At 35.0% G+C, this 16,244-nt stretch overlaps 2 protein-coding genes across 3 annotated transcripts; both read right to left on the bottom strand.

Moving 5' to 3' along the window:
• Nucleotides 1–7,091: 7,091 nt before the first annotated feature.
• On the bottom strand, nt 7,092–10,427 carry LOC122280405 (uncharacterized protein At4g26485-like). The gene is made up of 4 exons (XM_043091293.1): nt 10,234–10,427; nt 9,459–9,657; nt 9,025–9,296; nt 7,092–7,386 (listed from the first exon to the last, which is right to left on the bottom strand). Exons 1-4 carry the CDS (start codon nt 10,406–10,408, stop codon nt 7,310–7,312), a joined length of 723 nt encoding a protein of 240 aa, XP_042947227.1. The 5' UTR covers nt 10,409–10,427; the 3' UTR covers nt 7,092–7,309.
• A 1,151-nt stretch (nt 10,428–11,578) lies between these two features.
• On the bottom strand, nt 11,579–14,877 carry LOC122282800. Of its 2 annotated transcripts, XM_043094833.1 has the most exons (4): nt 14,410–14,877; nt 13,566–13,764; nt 12,242–13,003; nt 11,579–12,061 (listed from the first exon to the last, which is right to left on the bottom strand). In XM_043094833.1, the coding sequence occupies exons 1-4, from the start codon at nt 14,600–14,602 to the stop codon at nt 11,812–11,814; spliced, it is 1,404 nt and encodes a 467-aa protein (XP_042950767.1). In that variant the 5' UTR covers nt 14,603–14,877; the 3' UTR covers nt 11,579–11,811. The 2 variants fall into 2 exon arrangements, with proteins under 2 accessions (XP_042950767.1, XP_042950766.1); XM_043094832.1 differs by having other exon boundaries at nt 11,579–13,003; nt 14,410–14,875.
• Between the last annotated feature and the right edge of the window lie 1,367 nt (nt 14,878–16,244).

The raw sequence follows: 16,244 nt of genomic DNA, 5'->3' as shown, positions 1-16,244 counted from the left end.
CACCAACAATGATGAGACTTCTTACGGAATTTAAAATAAGAGGGATACAACATATTTTACATATTTTAATATTATTATTTTTTATTTTATTATTGATAAATTAATTGATTTTTTTTACTTATTATCTATACATCATATATTTATTATTAAAAAAAATAAATAAATATAATATATAATGTATGAGGATGATAAATAAAATTATTCTTAAAATATATGGTATGAAAAACAAATTAGATATACGACAAAACTCAAAAGGGCGATTTTGAAATTAACCAAAAAAAAATACCCCATATTTGAACCCAAGGCACACTTTCCTAAACACATAATTTCTTTCTAGAAAACTCCAAAGGCTGGAACACAGAGAAACGTGAAAGAGGGAGAGGTCGTGATACTCACCGTGGAAGAAAGGGGGAGAGCGACGGGGCTGATGGCGTAATTAGAGTCAACAGCGAAGGAATTTCGAGAGAAAATAGAGTGTAGTGGTGGTGGCTAGTGGTTAGAGATCAATAGATTTGGGTGGAAGATCAAGGGGTAAAAACCGATCCATTCAGTGTAATTTTTGGGCAAAATTGCCGCCGATCGATGAAAAGAAAAACAGTAGAGCAACTGACCATAACCGATCGATGAAGAGGAGAACAACCTGCCGTATCGACTCCGGCAGTTCACGGTCGGTTCTCGATTCCCCCTAGTGGTGTCGTTTGTATGTGAGAGAGAGAGAGAGAGAGAGAGAGAGAGAGAGAGAGAGAATCGAAACGGGAAAGAAGAAAGAAGAGGAAGACGACATATTATCTAAACAACGCCATTTGGTTTAATACCAAACGGTGCCATTGTATTTATTTTTTTTCATACTTTATAGATAAAACGACGCTGTTTAATTTAGTAACAAACGACCTCGTTTAATTTGTGTCTAAAACACAAATACATGAGTAAAAAGACGTCGTTCCACTTAAACTTTAAGTGGAACGACGTCGTTTCATATTGATATAATTCAAAAAAAAATAAGGTATTATTACATCGGCCGGTTCTGCGGTTTAAGCTGGCCTCAAACTGCGACCGATCCTACAACAGTCGGTTTTGTTAAAACATTGCCACCCGCCACCGGTTCCTTTGCAGTTTCGACCAATCTGAGTCGGTCACGGCTGGTTCCACAATTTGGTAGTATCTATATATAAAAGTCCACCATTCTTGCCTGGTACTGAACCCAGCTAGCTAGCTTGTTTCAGAAACTTGGACCATGCGCATGCGCCTCTATCATTGCATGCCTCTCCAAATTCATCACATGCATGCATGGCTATCCTTAATCCATACTTGTATATATATATTTATATTAATACACCTCAAGTGGACGAGTTTTTCTTCAATTAATTGACTGGAAGCTCAAGTAAATATTAAAAATATATACGCACACATATATAGGATGTTTATGAGGAATATATAAAGCCAGTTCTATTATATATAATTATTTTTATATATTTTTATGTACACTATTAATAAGATTGATTAAAATATTTATTTTATATTAAAAATGATACAATTAATTACATTAATAAAATACACAAAAAAATACGTAAAATTGATTATATATAAAATTTTAGATATATATCTCAAAAGTATTTAAAATGACAGATGAAATTGGCTCCACTTTATTGAATTATATATTGTTATATTTTCGATTCTCCCGTTTATTTTTACAATTCTTTTTAATTTATTTTATCATATTTTATTTAATTATTATAATTTTTTTAAATTTGTATATAAAATAAAATAAATAATTTAATTTTTTAAATTTTAAAATAAAAATAATATTAAAAAATTATTTTAATAATTTTTTATTTAATTTTTTATTTTAATCACAGTTCATTTATGTAACGGGGTCGAAGTTGTTGACTACTTTTACGCAACCAAGCCTACAAATTATTTTGTCTCAAAAAAAAAGAGTCATATCTCTCTCGATCTCCACGCTTATCTGCTTCGTGTATAGGCCTCTGATCTGTGAAATTCATTTTTTTTTTTTTTTTGTTCTTAGTTTGTTTTACCCTTTTGTATCTTTGTATTATTTATTTTGAGTGGGACATTAATATTGTCTTTTTTCTGCGTATAAATATTGAGGTTTGGTGATGCCAACATGGTCTACTAGACTTGGCCAATATGGTCATAACGACTGAACAACGTTAATTAGTACTTTAGAGTTGAAAAGCTATCTAAATAAAATAAAATAAACCAAAACAGGTGTGACACCTATCGATTAATATTAAAAAACTAAAAAATTATAAATTCATTAAAATTGAGGGATAGTACTCTTCCTCGACTAGTGCACCCTGGCCTGGAAGGTCATCAATTTCTATGGTTATGAAGTTTCCTCAATGACGAATTCAAAGTCATGTCATGCTTAATGTATTAATTAGCCTTGCATAATTGTGTTGAATCCATGATTCTGAATGGAAGAGATCCCAACTAACCCATCAGAACGAACGCGGTTCCCAAACAATATTAATCAATCATGATTTAAATTAAACTAAATGAAAAAATATATATACAATGATCAATCATGATATAAATTAAACTAAATGAAATATTATATATATATATATATATATATATATATATATAAGCATATAATTGCAACTAAATTTGTTTTTTCCAATTATCTCTTAGATATTTCGTTTGATTCCGTTATGCGCCGTTTGATCATTAAGGGGAGATTTGGATAAGTAATTGAGATGAAAGTTAAAAATTAAATAAAATTTTATTTTTTTAATATTATTATTATTATAAAATTTAAAAAAATTAAATTATTTATTATATAATTTTATAAAAAAATGTTAAAAAATTATAATAATTAGAAAAAATTAGATAAATTGAATCAATCCTGAATCCAAAGTTTCGTGTATTGACTCATTTGTTCGATCCCTGCGACGTTTGAAGCACTGACGTTGAGTTGCCTTCATTTCCATGGAAGCATTAATATTGTTACGTCCTTTCCATTACACGTGTAATACGTGTGTCAATACATTTATCTGTTAATGTTTTACTTTAATCTTCTAATATCCTCTCTTGAAGCTTTTGATTGAAGGATGATGTACAAATGGCCAAATCTGGATCGTTGATGTGTTTTAATCTGAGCTGATGAAATCACGTGAGAGGCTCGTGCTTTCTTCACTGCGTTTAAGGGTTGAGCCGCTGGATTACCTACACGTGTCAGCATCTCTTGTAACATATATATATATGTGCTATACGGTGTAAACCCTAGTTGATATTCATTCTGTACATATCGGCCGTTTCAGAGAGAGAGAGAAAACAGAAAGAACGGAGAGGGGAATTAGGGTTTCGGTGAGAGTTTCTTGTAGAGAGAAGAAATCAGAGTGATTTCTTGAGGGTTCTGTGAGGGATTTGTGACTCTATGTGTACTGAGGCTTCTCTGTGAAGTATTGTTCATCAATAAAAAGCTCTGAGGCCCATTCCTGCCGTGGACGTAGACCATTAGGGTCGAACCACGTAATTTGGTGTGTTCTTTCCTTGCTTTTAGTTTCTTTATTGTTCTTATTGTTCATATTTGATTCTTGATGCTTTCTTGCGATAATATTGGAAGATATTCATCATTTTTGTTGAGCTGTATAATACTGTTCAATCTCGAGGTGTATATTGGTAATCTGGACATCTATTGGTATACTGCTGTTTCTAGGGTTTTGATTATCATCAAACTGTGGTTATTATGAATATTATGTTTCTGTTTGAGAATATATCAGAGGGCTTATATTCGGTGAAAACAGAATAGCTTTATAAAATAAAACTTTAGTCTATAATATCATAATAACATTAAACCTTTTTCAAACAAAAGAGGGTTTCTTTTTTAACAACTGGTATCTAGAGCCTAGGTTTCATGGGAACCATGAGGTTTGATATAGAGAAGTTTACTGGGGATAACGATTTTGGCTTATGGAGAATTAAAATGAGGGCACTGCTAGTCCAACATGGACTGCAGGATGCCCTTCTTGGTGAAAAACAAAAAGGTTCTTCCTTGAAAGAGGAAGAAAAGGGGATTGTCCATAAGGACATCCTTCAGAAGGCTCACAGTGCCTTAATCCTCTCTCTTGGGGATAAAGTCCTGAGAGAGGTGGCCAGTGAGGACACTGCAGCAGGCATATGGCTAAAATTGGAAAACTTGTATATGACCAAATCCCTAGCTAACAGACTACACAAGAAAACTAAGTTGTATACTTTTAAGATGGCCCCTGGAACACCAATAGGACAGCACCTTGATGAGTTCAATAAGATTATTCTAGACCTAGCTAACATAGACATTAAGGTGGAGGATGAGGATCAGGCCATCCTCTTGATGAGTTCTTTGGACTCATCATATCAAAGCCTTAAAGAAACCATGATGTATGGTAGAGACTCTTTGACACTAGATGAAGTACAATCTGTACTTCATACTAGGGAACTTCAAAATAGGGGAGATACCAAACAAGGTCATGGGGAAGGTTTATCAGTTAGGGGCAGAACAGAAAAAAGGGAGAAAAAAGGTAAAAATGAAAATAAGAAATCTAGGTCTAAATCAAGGGGAAAACAGTTTAAATGTTTTCATTGCCATAAGGAAGGGCATTTTAAGAAGGAGTGTCCTGAAAGGAAAACAAACTTTGGGAACAAGACCAAAGAGGCAGTGGATGCTTCTCTGGTCTTAGAGGGGTATGAAAGTGCTGAGGTACTTACTGTGAGTGAAGTGGACTCTAAAACAGAGTGGATATTGGACTCTGGTTGTTCTTTTCATATGTGTCCAATTAGAGAGTGGTTTGAAACTTTCACTAAGATGGAAGGGGGGCAAGTAATTCTAGGAAATAACAAGTCCTGTAAAGTCATGGGTATAGGGTCAGTGAGACTCAAAATGCATGATGGGATTGAAAAGGTACTGAGGGAGGTCAGGTTCATACCTGAACTAAAGAGAAACTTAATTTCTCTTGGTATGCTTGATTTGGCAGGTTACACCTTTAAATCTGAAGGAGGGGTTCTTAGAGTTACTAAAGGCTCTCTAGTTATTATGAAAGGAATAATTAAAAATGGGTTGTATACCCTTCTTGGAAAAACAGTAGTTGGGGAAGCATACCCAACTCAGAACATAGTAGAAAACAAAGCAGTACTATGGCATAGGAGGCTTGGACATGTAAGTCAAGGGGGTCTCTTAGAATTACAAAAACAAGGGCTGTTGAGTGACCAAAACTTAGGAAACTTACCTTTCTGTGAAGATTGTATCTATGGAAAGGCTAAGAGGGTTAGTTTTAAGTCAGCAACCCATAACACCAAACAAACCCTAGATTATGTTCATTCTGACCTATGGGGACCAGCAAGAGTAAATTCACATAGTGGAGGAAGTTACTTTCTATCATTAGTGGATGATTACTCTAGGAAGGTCTGGATATACATCCTTAAAAACAAGAGTGACACTTTTGAAAAATTCAAGGAGTGGAAGACCCTAGTGGAAAACCAAGTAGGTAGAAAACTCAAAATCCTTAGAACAGATAATGGACTAGAGTTTTTGTCTAATGAGTTTAATATGTACTGTCAAAAAGAAGGAATTCTTAGGCATAAGACAGTGAGGGAAACACCCCAACAAAATGGTCTAGCTGAAAGAATGAACAGAACCATTTTAGAAAGGGTGAGGTGTATGTTGTCAAACTCAGGGCTGCCCAAAACATTCTGGGCAGAGGCTACCACTACTGCTGTACATCTCATAAATAGATGTCCATCATCTGCCATAGGGTTTAAAACACCACATGAGCTGTGGTCTGGAAAACCTCCTAGTTATGACTACTTAAGAATTTTTGGTTGTGTTGCTTATGCACACTCAAAAACTGACAAGTTGGAACCTAGGGCACTCAAGTGTATATTCATAGGGTATCCTGAAGGGGTTAAGGGGTACAAGCTTTGGGTAGATGGGCCTGGTAGGTATAACTGCATTGTGAGCAGAGATGTGACCTTTAATAAGTCACAAATGGCTCGGGCACAAGAGGAAAAGTGTGATCCCAAGACTGACCAGTCCCCAAGTGGATCTCAGATTGAGGTGGAGCAACCAAGAGCCCAATCTGAACCTGAAATTGGGGAAAGTAGCAAACCTGAGGAAGAAGACTCAGGGGACAAAGATATAGGTGGTGATAACTCATATAACCTAGTTAGAGATAGGAAGAAGAGAGTTATAAAACCACCTATAAGGTATGGGGAGGCAGAGCTCACTATGTTTGCTCTAACTGTAGCTGATGAAGTGGTGTACCAGGAACCTAGGACCTATAAAGAGGCAGTGAATAGCAAGGATTCTTCAAAATGGATTCTTGCTATGCAAGAGGAAATGAAATCTCTAAATAAAAATAAAACCTGGGTTTTAGTACCTAAACCTAAGGGGGTAAAACTTATAGGATCCAAATGGATCTTTAAGAAAAAGGAAGGCATACCAGGGGTAGAAGGGACCAGGTATAAGGCTAGACTAGTAGCCAAAGGATTTTCACAGAGAGAAGGGATAGATTTCAATGAAATCTTCTCTCCAGTGGTTAAACATACCTCAATTAGGCTACTGTTGGCTTATACTGCTTATGAAAATCTGCATTTAGAACAACTAGATGTTAAAACTGCATTTCTGCATGGAGAACTTGAGGAAGAAATTCATATGCAGCCTCCTGAAGGCTTTACAAATGAAATTAAAAGTAATCAAGTGTGTTTACTAAAGAAATCTTTATATGGTCTCAAACAATCACCTAGGCAGTGGTATAAAAGATTTGATACACACATGATTAACAATAATTTTAAAAGAAGCTACTATGATAGCTGTGTCTATTACAAGGAAGAAAAAGGAATATGTGTTTATCTCCTTTTGTATGTTGATGACATGTTAATAGCTTGTAAAGACACTGTTTTGATAAATCAAGTCAAAAGCATGCTGAAATCAGAATTTGAAATGAAGGATCTGGGTCCTGCTAAGAAAATTTCAGGAATGGAAATTGAAAGAGATAGAAGTGCTAGTATGCTATATTTATCTCAGAAAAATTACATTTCTAAAATTCTAAATAGATTTGGTATGGAACAAGTAAAATCTGTAAGTACACCCTTAGGACAACATTTCAAATTGTCCTCAGACCAGGCTCCTAAAACAGACTTGGATATCAGTTTTATGAAACAAATTCCATATGCTAGCATGGTTGGAAGTATAATGTATGCAATGGTTTGTTCCAGGCCTGATCTGACCTATGCAGTTAGTATGGTTAGTAGGTTTATGGGTAACCCTGGGAAACCTCATTGGCAAGCTATCAAATGGGTGTTAAGGTACCTAGGAGGCACAACTAACTTGGGACTTAGTTTTGGAAAGAATGTTGTAAAGGGTTGTGAATTGGCTGAATTTGTAGACTCTGATTACGCAGGAAGCATAGACACTAGGAAGTCACTGACTGGTTATGTTTTTACTGCTTTTGGGGGAGCCATTAGCTGGAAATCACACCTACAATCTGTGGTGGCTTTATCAACCACAGAAGCTGAATATATAGCACTAACAGAAGCCATTAAAGAGGCCATATGGCTGCAGGGTATTGCTAGTGAGTTAAATATTTTCAATAGAAATATCACAGTCTACTGTGATAATCAAAGTACACTGCACTTAGCTAAAAACCAAGTTTTTCATGAAAGATCAAAACATATTGATGTGAGGCTTCATTTTGTGAGAGATGTTATAGAATCTAAAATAGTAGGTGTGGAAAAGGTCCCAACTGAGGATAACCCCTCAGATATGATGACCAAGTCAGTCCCTTGGTCCAAGTTCAGACACTGTCTGAACTTATTGGGTATGGAGTCTAGGACTAGTCCCTCTTAGAGGGACAATGCAGGAATGAGCCAATGATGAGAAATTTTTTTTTAAAAAAAAAAAAATCTTGTGGCAAATAAATGTTTTGCCAAGGTGGAGATTTGTAATACGTGTGTCAATACATTTATCTGTTAATGTTTTACTTTAATCTTCTAATATCCTCTCTTGAAGCTTTTGATTGAAGGATGATGTACAAATGGCCAAATCTGGATCGTTGATGTGTTTTAATCTGAGCTGATGAAATCACGTGAGAGGCTCGTGCTTTCTTCACTGCGTTTAAGGGTTGAGCCGCTGGATTACCTACACGTGTCAGCATCTCTTGTAACATATATATATATATATGTGCTATACGGTGTAAACCCTAGTTGATATTCATTCTGTACATATCGGCCGTTTCAGAGAGAGAGAGAGAAAACAGAAAGAACAGAGAGGGGAATTAGGGTTTCGGTGAGAGTTTCTTGTAGAGAGAAGAAATCAGAGTGATTTCTTGAGGGTTCTGTGAGGGATTTGTGACTCTATGTGTACTGAGGCTTCTCTGTGAAGTATTGTTCATCAATAAAAAGCTCTGAGGCCCATTCCTGCCGTGGACGTAGACCATTAGGGTCGAACCACGTAATTTGGTGTGTTCTTTCCTTGCTTTTAGTTTCTTTATTGTTCTTATTGTTCATATTTGATTCTTGATGCTTTCTTGCGATAATATTGGAAGATATTCATCATTTTTGTTGAGCTGTATAATACTGTTCAATCTCAAGGTGTATATTGGTAATCTGGACATCTATTGATATACTGCTGTTTCTAGGGTTTTGATTATCATCAAACTGTGGTTATTATGAATATTATGTTTCTGTTTGAGAATATATCAGAGGGCTTATATTCGGTGAAAACAGAATAGCTTTATAAAATAAAACTTTAGTCTATAATATCATAATAACATTAAACCTTTTTCAAACAAAAGAGAGTTTCTTTTTTAACAACACGCAGGCCACTACCACTAATATTCCTGAGTTTTAGAGCATCCTTATCTGAATATAAAAATAAAGTCTCATTTAATTATTAGGAATGAGAAATTACTTGTAATAGCTCAAATTTATTGACTTTGAGTTATAGTATTTATGAAGCCTCGAACCATAGCTAGCTGGTTCGTATGGATTTTCAGCTTCAGTGGATAATTTTCAATGATTTGTGACATGGTTTGGCAAACTTGAAAGTACTGCATTCTCCTACAGGGAAAGTGTCATCGATTCTACTCCCCGATCCCCTCTTATTAACATAACCTGGATAATTCCACTTAAAAAATTCCACTTCCACAAGCAAGCGCAGACCAATCTCCTTTGCTAACTTCTTTATCTTCCACTTGCTGAAAGGATAAGCCGTCTTGTGGGTAATATGAATTTCTCCATTCCCTGTCAGCATGTCAAATGCATTCCACAAGAATCCCCTGACCAACTCTTGGTGAAGCCTAAAACAAATTACACGATTATCATTGTTGATAATGGCCAAGCATGATACATATATATATATATATATAGATAGATATACCTTTTAATGTAGTGCATGCTCAGAACCGTCATCTTTCCATAACAAAAAAGGAAAAGAAAAAAAAAATAAACAGAAAACTTACTCAATTTGGCGATCATCATGTTCAGAAAACATGAAACCAGCATGAGGAAAATTGAAGATTATCCTGTCGAACACTTTCAAATTAAGGAGAGGGTGTAGGATCATAGTATGTGCATTCACATTGTGCAAAGTAGTGCATCCCCTCTCTTTCAGTTCTTCCAAATTGGTTCTGGCATTTGAATAGTTTTGCATCAAAAACTCTTTGGATGGCATGCACACACATGTCGAACAGCTCCCAGTTAGAAAAAGTCCAAAATTATATATGTAAATTTACTGTACATGTATTGTGTAGTGAGGCCAGAAACATTGTGGATCAGGATCAGTAAAATAAATTAATCAGAGATAAGTTAAATAACAGGATTAATTAATTGTGTAGTACTAGATTAAGGTGCGGTATGGATGGTGAGATTGTTTTGAGATTTTAAAAAAATTAAATTGTTTATTATATTTTGTATAAAAATTTAAGAAAGTTGTAATGATTAGATGAGATAAAATGAAATACTTTTTAGTACTATCCAAATGGGGCCTAAATATTATATATATGTGCATGTAGTGGATCTACAGTTCAAACAGATTTGTAAAGTGCCACAAAATTCAACTTATTTCCGAAAAAGAAAAAATACAAGAGCAGAATGGATGGCCTAAATTTAATTTCTGTCGCAAAAATTACACTCATGCATGACGGGTATATTGGATCAATACGCACTGTGAATTACTCTACTGCGACTACGGGCGAGATGCAACATGTACTCGGCCTCCTCCCAAATAATACGTACCTTTGGAATCAAAGGAGGTAGCAATCATGTTCACAGCAGTATCGAATCGTTTGGCTAAGCATGCAGCAAAAGAGAAATCTCCCTCACCCACCAGCAGTATTTTATGAGAGCTGCAATAATGCTGTATCCATTTCTGATCTCCTTCATTGTTATCTACACTAATTAGCTCACCCATTCGTTTATGATGGATATATATCTAAGTATAATGTACGTGTCCCAATTTCCATATATATTTGCAACTGAGACGAGCCCATGCTAGCTTCCCGTTGGAATGAGTGAGCATTGGAATCGGCAAGATATAATGTTATGCGTCTATCATTAAAGTCACCCACGAGAAAATCAATAAACCTCGAAGACTTGCGTGCATTAATGAGACAGGTTCATGCATGGTGCGTACCTCTTCGGATTCTTGATTGAATGAGCGTTGGAATGGACCAGAAAAGGTTAAGTCACTGTCATCAAAGTCATCCTCTCTTTTTGAATGTATCGAATTCAAGCTCCATGCATGCGTCCATATATGAGAATGGTGAAGTCTCCTAATTTTATTATCTCATTAATGCGTGTGTGATAAATTACATTTGCCTAATGATCGATGCCGCTTTACATTCTTTGATTGGGCCTTAATTGTTTAATTGCCAAATTTGGTGAAAGAAACAGCTCTGTATATGGCTTTTGTGTTTTCCTTAATTTGCTAGATTTTTGCTGAAGTCCGTCGTGGCCTTTCCTATGCATGCATTTGTCTGATCTTATTCGTCCTTGTTTGCCTATCAAGATCAGAGACAAGTGAACAAACTTTGGTCCATTTCCGATTGAATTAATTGTTGAAGATAAAATTCTGAGATTTTTTGCAAGTACCTTCATGCGTGCTTATAAATTTCGGCACAACATTGTAAATGGTTAGGTTTGGATATTGAGATGAGAATTTTTAGTTTTAGATAAAAGTTTAGAATATTATTTTTTAATATTATTATTGTTTTAGAATTTGAAAAAATTGAATTATTTATTATATTTTAAGTGAAAATTTGAAAAAGTCGTAATGATGAGATGAAATGATATTAGAATTTTGTGTTTGATCTAATAACAAGGATATCTCATATTTTAAATATGGCCAACATGTTTGTGCCATTTTCATTTTAGTGGCCGGAGATTATCGTCTAAGAGGTTTTGAATTTCCTTCAAAAGAGAAATGGCAAGTAAAGTAGTGTCCTTTGAATGCCGAAGTGCAGCTTCGTAAAACGATCGCCTAAATCTGCCATGATCCTACCACGCAGGCATGAAGCATCAAAATCCTTCCGAAACTACTTCATAATGGGTCAAAATATACGAGTCCATGAAAATAACATACTGAACAAAGGAAGCAAAACCTCTCTCATTTTCAAAAGCTGGCAACTTGTTACATAAGGGCAACCATTTAGCATAGAAATTCAGATTATAACGTCTAAACAGAACCAAAAAGTGGATGCTGGCAAGAGATAAGTTACCAAGAACATGAAACTGTATAGCATATAACGTCTAAACAGAACCAATGCACAGCTTTTAAAAGTCCTACGCACCACTGCTTTTCTAGTTTGCGGGATCCTACCAGCCAGAAAAGACATGCATATTGTATTCACCGGTAGGCTGGTTCCTCTGCACCAGACTCCAATACCAACTTCTCAGGTACTGAAACTGTTGATCCAGTGAATCCCTCCTCGCCATCAGTTCGTAAACATGGTCCAACATCGATTTTCTCAGATGCAAAGTGCTCAACGGGTTCTCACCAAAAACGTTTAGGTCACCGCTCAAGTTTCTTGTTGGAATTTCTGCAAAGTCTCCCACAACATGAAGGCTTGGTGCATGAAAGGACTCGCTTAAATCATGATTAGTCCTTCCAAATATTTCTGTAGGGTTATGCAAGTGCCCATCAAACCTTCCAGAGAGTTGATTTCTAGGGCCGATTGTTGAAGGCAATCGCACATGCTCTGAAGTTTGTTCCAACTTTGTCGGGTGACAAGCTACAACATGAAGCCTTGGTGCATGAAAGGACTCGCTTAAATCATGATTAGTCCTTCCAAATATTTCTGTAGGGTTATGCAAGTGCCCATCAAACCTTCCAGAGAGTTGATTTCTAGGGCCGATTGTTGAAGGCAATCGCACATGCTCTGAAGTTTGTTCCAACTTTGTCGGGTGACAAGCTACAACATGAAGCCTTGGTTCATGAAAGGACTCGCTTAAATCATAAATAGTCCTTCCAAATATTTCTGTAGGATTTTGCAAGCGCCCATCAGACATTCCAGAGAGTTGATTTCTAGGGCCAATTGTTAACGGCAATCGCACATGCTCTGAAGTTTGTTCCAACGTTGTCGTCAAGTGACAAGCTGCTAGAGGATAACTAAAATTAATTGATGTGGAACACTGCTGCATTTGGTTCGGAACCCCTTGGAATTGCTGAGATCTTCCATGCACTGATGAATACAATTGTGTGACCCGTCCTTGAGACTTTTTCTTTTTATGGGATAACCTGAGCATGAATTTAAAGGTGCTGCACTTACCCAAAGGGAAGGCTTCATCACATCTCCAACTATCCCCTCTCTTATTGTTATAACCTGGGAAGTCTTCTTTCTTGAAATCAACACACCCGACCAATACCAAAGAATTCTTTGAAGCAAGTTCCCCTATATTCCACTTACAGAATGGAGCTGTAGTTTTGTGGTTTACATGAATTTCACCATTTGCTCGAAGCATGCCTTTTGCATTCGAGAAGAAGCCATTCACAAGATCTCTGTGCATTCTTTAGGTAACAGATAATGGAAGCAAAGTATAGTATTAGATCTCCGCAATGAATAATTAGAAAGCCCTTTGATATGAGAACAATGAAACAATTATAAATTACTCTTTTGCAGCATCAACACATGTTTTTACATCATCCTGCATCATGCGCATCAAAAGATGGCCAATGAGGGACTCATCAGAATACAAGTTCATATTTCGGTATCTTTCATGAGTATTTGATACAATACTTCCTAAGGCCATGGTTCCGCATGGTTTTACAAATCTCCATACTCTCCTTCACTAGTAGTTGATACAGTATTTCCTAAGGTCCTGGTTTCACTTTGCTTTACACTTTGCTTTACAAAGCTCCAACACCAAGACTAGGGTTCCAAACCCCAGTCAATAAGTTCAGAAAAACACAAATTGGAGGCTTTCAATTTCTTATCATATAAAGATGACGCAAAACTCTATTACTATTTCCCATGCTGCTTGAGAAAATCAGATTTTTCTGCATATAATATTATTCAAACAGGAATAAAAACTTGTAGAGGCAAAATCAATACAGATAAAATACAACTTACTTAATCAGCTCTTCATTGTCTTCTTTTCCATAGAACCCTACATGAGGGAAGTTGAAGACAATCCGATTGAATTTACGCATTTTCAAATCAGTATGATATTTCATCCTAGTTGCATCCACTCCATGTAAGAGGGATGCCCCCAGCTTTTCTAAATTTTCCAAATTCGATTTTGCTGCCTTGTACTTCTTGATCACGACATCTAATTAAACAGAGAGCATTGACGTTATAACTTGGCCAAAACTAAATTGCAAAAAAATATATATTTATATATAGAACAAATGAAATATATTTTCCCAATATGGCTAAAAGATCCAGCTCAAAAAGTAGCAACGCCAGTATAAATGGACTCAGACCAAAATCAACCCCCTTCATTGGAAATAACCCTTCTTGTCCTGTTTGGATGCTGAGGAAAAGCTAAATAAAAAGGAAAGAACTTTGGCATTAAATTCCTACAGATTTCCCAAAACTAAATGCAATACATTGACCAAATGAGAAAGAATCATGGCATATCATTAAAAAAAAGGGGGGGTATTTCTTTATTAAGGAATGAAAGTTCAAAAAAAAAAAAAGACAAAGGTTCCTACAATCCCGTAGTACATGAAGTTATTTCCCTTTATACTTTCCCTAGAGCCAAACGAATCAAGGACCACAAGATAACAAACACAAGAAAACAAGAGGGTAACGAGTCCATTTATTAAAAGGGAAAAAAAAAAAAAAAAAACTTGCATTTTTCATCAAAACAGCATTCATATAATTCAAGCATGTATATATATACATACGGGCATGGTTACATCATACATTCAACATGCACACAAATGATACGGAGAGAAAGAGATAGTTATACCATAAGAATCGAGAGAAGAAGCGAGGATATTTGAAGCAGAGCCAAAAGAGCGTGCCAAACTCAAAGAAAAGGAGAAATCCCCTTCGCCGACCAAAAGTATTTGATGATTCGACGAATAGTGCATCACCCATCTCTCTTCTTCTTCTTCTTCATCAACTCCCACTTCCCTCTCTGCCTCCTGATCAGCAGCCATCAACGCTTTCTATTCCAGTATCGGAGAGGGAGACTGGAGAGTAGAGACACTGACCGAGAGCAAGACCAAAACTTGTAGAAGAAGCTTCGCTGTGAAACTGTATGATCTTAAAGGACAATTTGTGAGTAGGGCCTGGAATTGGGGTTCTATTACGAGCATGCCATCATCTCCCACGGTTTGGTATGAATGATTTTGTGTAGTGGCGGGCGTTATGGGATTCGAGGAGGCCGTTGGGTAGTGTAAAATTAATTAGAATCCTGCTACACCCACCTCGGTGTAGTCGTGGATGAATCCGATAAAGTTGGCAGGTTTGGTTATTTATCTAATTTTATTTTATTTTATTTTTAAATATATATCTAAATTAATATAATTTTTTAAAACTAATCATTATAATTTTTTTAAACTTTTAAATAAAAAATAAAAAAATAACTTAAACTTTTTCAAATCATCAAATAAAAATAATATTCTTAAAATATTTTAATTTTATAATATTTTTTATTCAATTTTTTATCTCTCATTTTTTAAATTCTAAAAATGACGATTCTAGAGACATCGCTGGTTATTGGGAGTCACTGTTAGGCTGAAAAAAAAAATTTCAAATCATTTTTAATACTTTTAAATATTTTAAAAAATATAAAAAATTTATAATAATATTAAACAATTTTTTCTTAATCATTAAGAAAAAAAATTAGCCAACGATGGCCTTAGTGTTTTCTTTCTAAAAAATACTCAATTCAAGTTATCTCATTATTATCACAAACTATCTTACTACTATTTAGAATTTTTTTATCTCATCTTGCTCTATAAACCAATCCTAAATGTTTGTTTTTTATAAACAACGTTAGGTTCCATTGGAATTTTTTTAATTTTGTAATTAAGAAAATATTTTTTAATGATGTTATGATTTTTTTTTAAATATATCTCAAAAAGTATTAAAAATATATATATATATATATATTTTTAAAAAGAAAAACATATGAAATTGCACTAGTGAGAGCTCCTAGTGATGGGAATAGCACTATCCCTTTTTTTATTTTTTATATTCTTTAATATTTAAAAAATCATAATATTATTAAAAAATATTTTCTTAACCATTAAATAAAAAACCCAAAAAAAAATTATCAGAGAATTCATCCTACCAACTCTCATAACTTGCTTTTTCCAATTACTTTCCATTTCCTACAGTCCGTCAGAACATAATAATACATGAATACCTTTGCATTTGTTGAACCTAAAGTTTAAAGTTTCGTATAATTATATATCTACATATAAATTTTAATGATAATAAATTAATTCAAAAAATAAACAAGTTTCAAGTTCAAGTTGACTACATAATAAAGTCAAGTACATCAAGAAATCAAGTATGAGCAAGAAGGGAACAATCTCACATTAAAACTCATAGAATAATATTATACATCATGTGACGCCCCCAAATTCCGTTTGGGATCGAACGGACATTTGAAGCGTCGAGACATGCAAGACAAGATTACCTGCCCCCGTTCATGACATATAAGATGCAATGTTCCTAACATGCATTTAACATTATGCAATATTCGTAGCGGATAATTTTTTTTTTTAGCAATACTATGCACCAAATTGAAAATATCTCAATTGCTTAAAACATACTTCATACATAAAGACT

Source organism: Carya illinoinensis, chromosome 11 (assembly GCF_018687715.1).
Source record: "Carya illinoinensis cultivar Pawnee chromosome 11, C.illinoinensisPawnee_v1, whole genome shotgun sequence".
NCBI lineage: Eukaryota > Viridiplantae > Streptophyta > Magnoliopsida > Fagales > Juglandaceae > Carya > Carya illinoinensis.
This window is presented reverse-complemented; position numbering and strand designations above follow the sequence as displayed.

Coding starts and splice junctions, on each gene's coding strand:
- LOC122280405 (XM_043091293.1), bottom strand. CDS start 10,408: ATGGGTGAGCTAATTAGTGTAGATAACAATGAAGGAGATCAGAAATGG. Junction 9,658..10,233: donor TACCTCCTTTGATTCCAAAG/GTACGTATTATT, acceptor TGCCATCCAAAG/AGTTTTTGATGCAAAACTAT. Junction 9,297..9,458: donor CATGATGATCGCCAAATTGA/GTAAGTTTTCTG, acceptor AATTTGTTTTAG/GCTTCACCAAGAGTTGGTCA.
- LOC122282800 (XM_043094832.1), bottom strand. CDS start 14,602: ATGGCTGCTGATCAGGAGGCAGAGAGGGAAGTGGGAGTTGATGAAGAA. Junction 13,765..14,409: donor TTCTTCTCTCGATTCTTATG/GTATAACTATCT, acceptor CTGTTTAATTAG/ATGTCGTGATCAAGAAGTAC. Junction 13,004..13,565: donor GACAATGAAGAGCTGATTAA/GTAAGTTGTATT, acceptor TGTTACCTAAAG/AATGCACAGAGATCTTGTGA.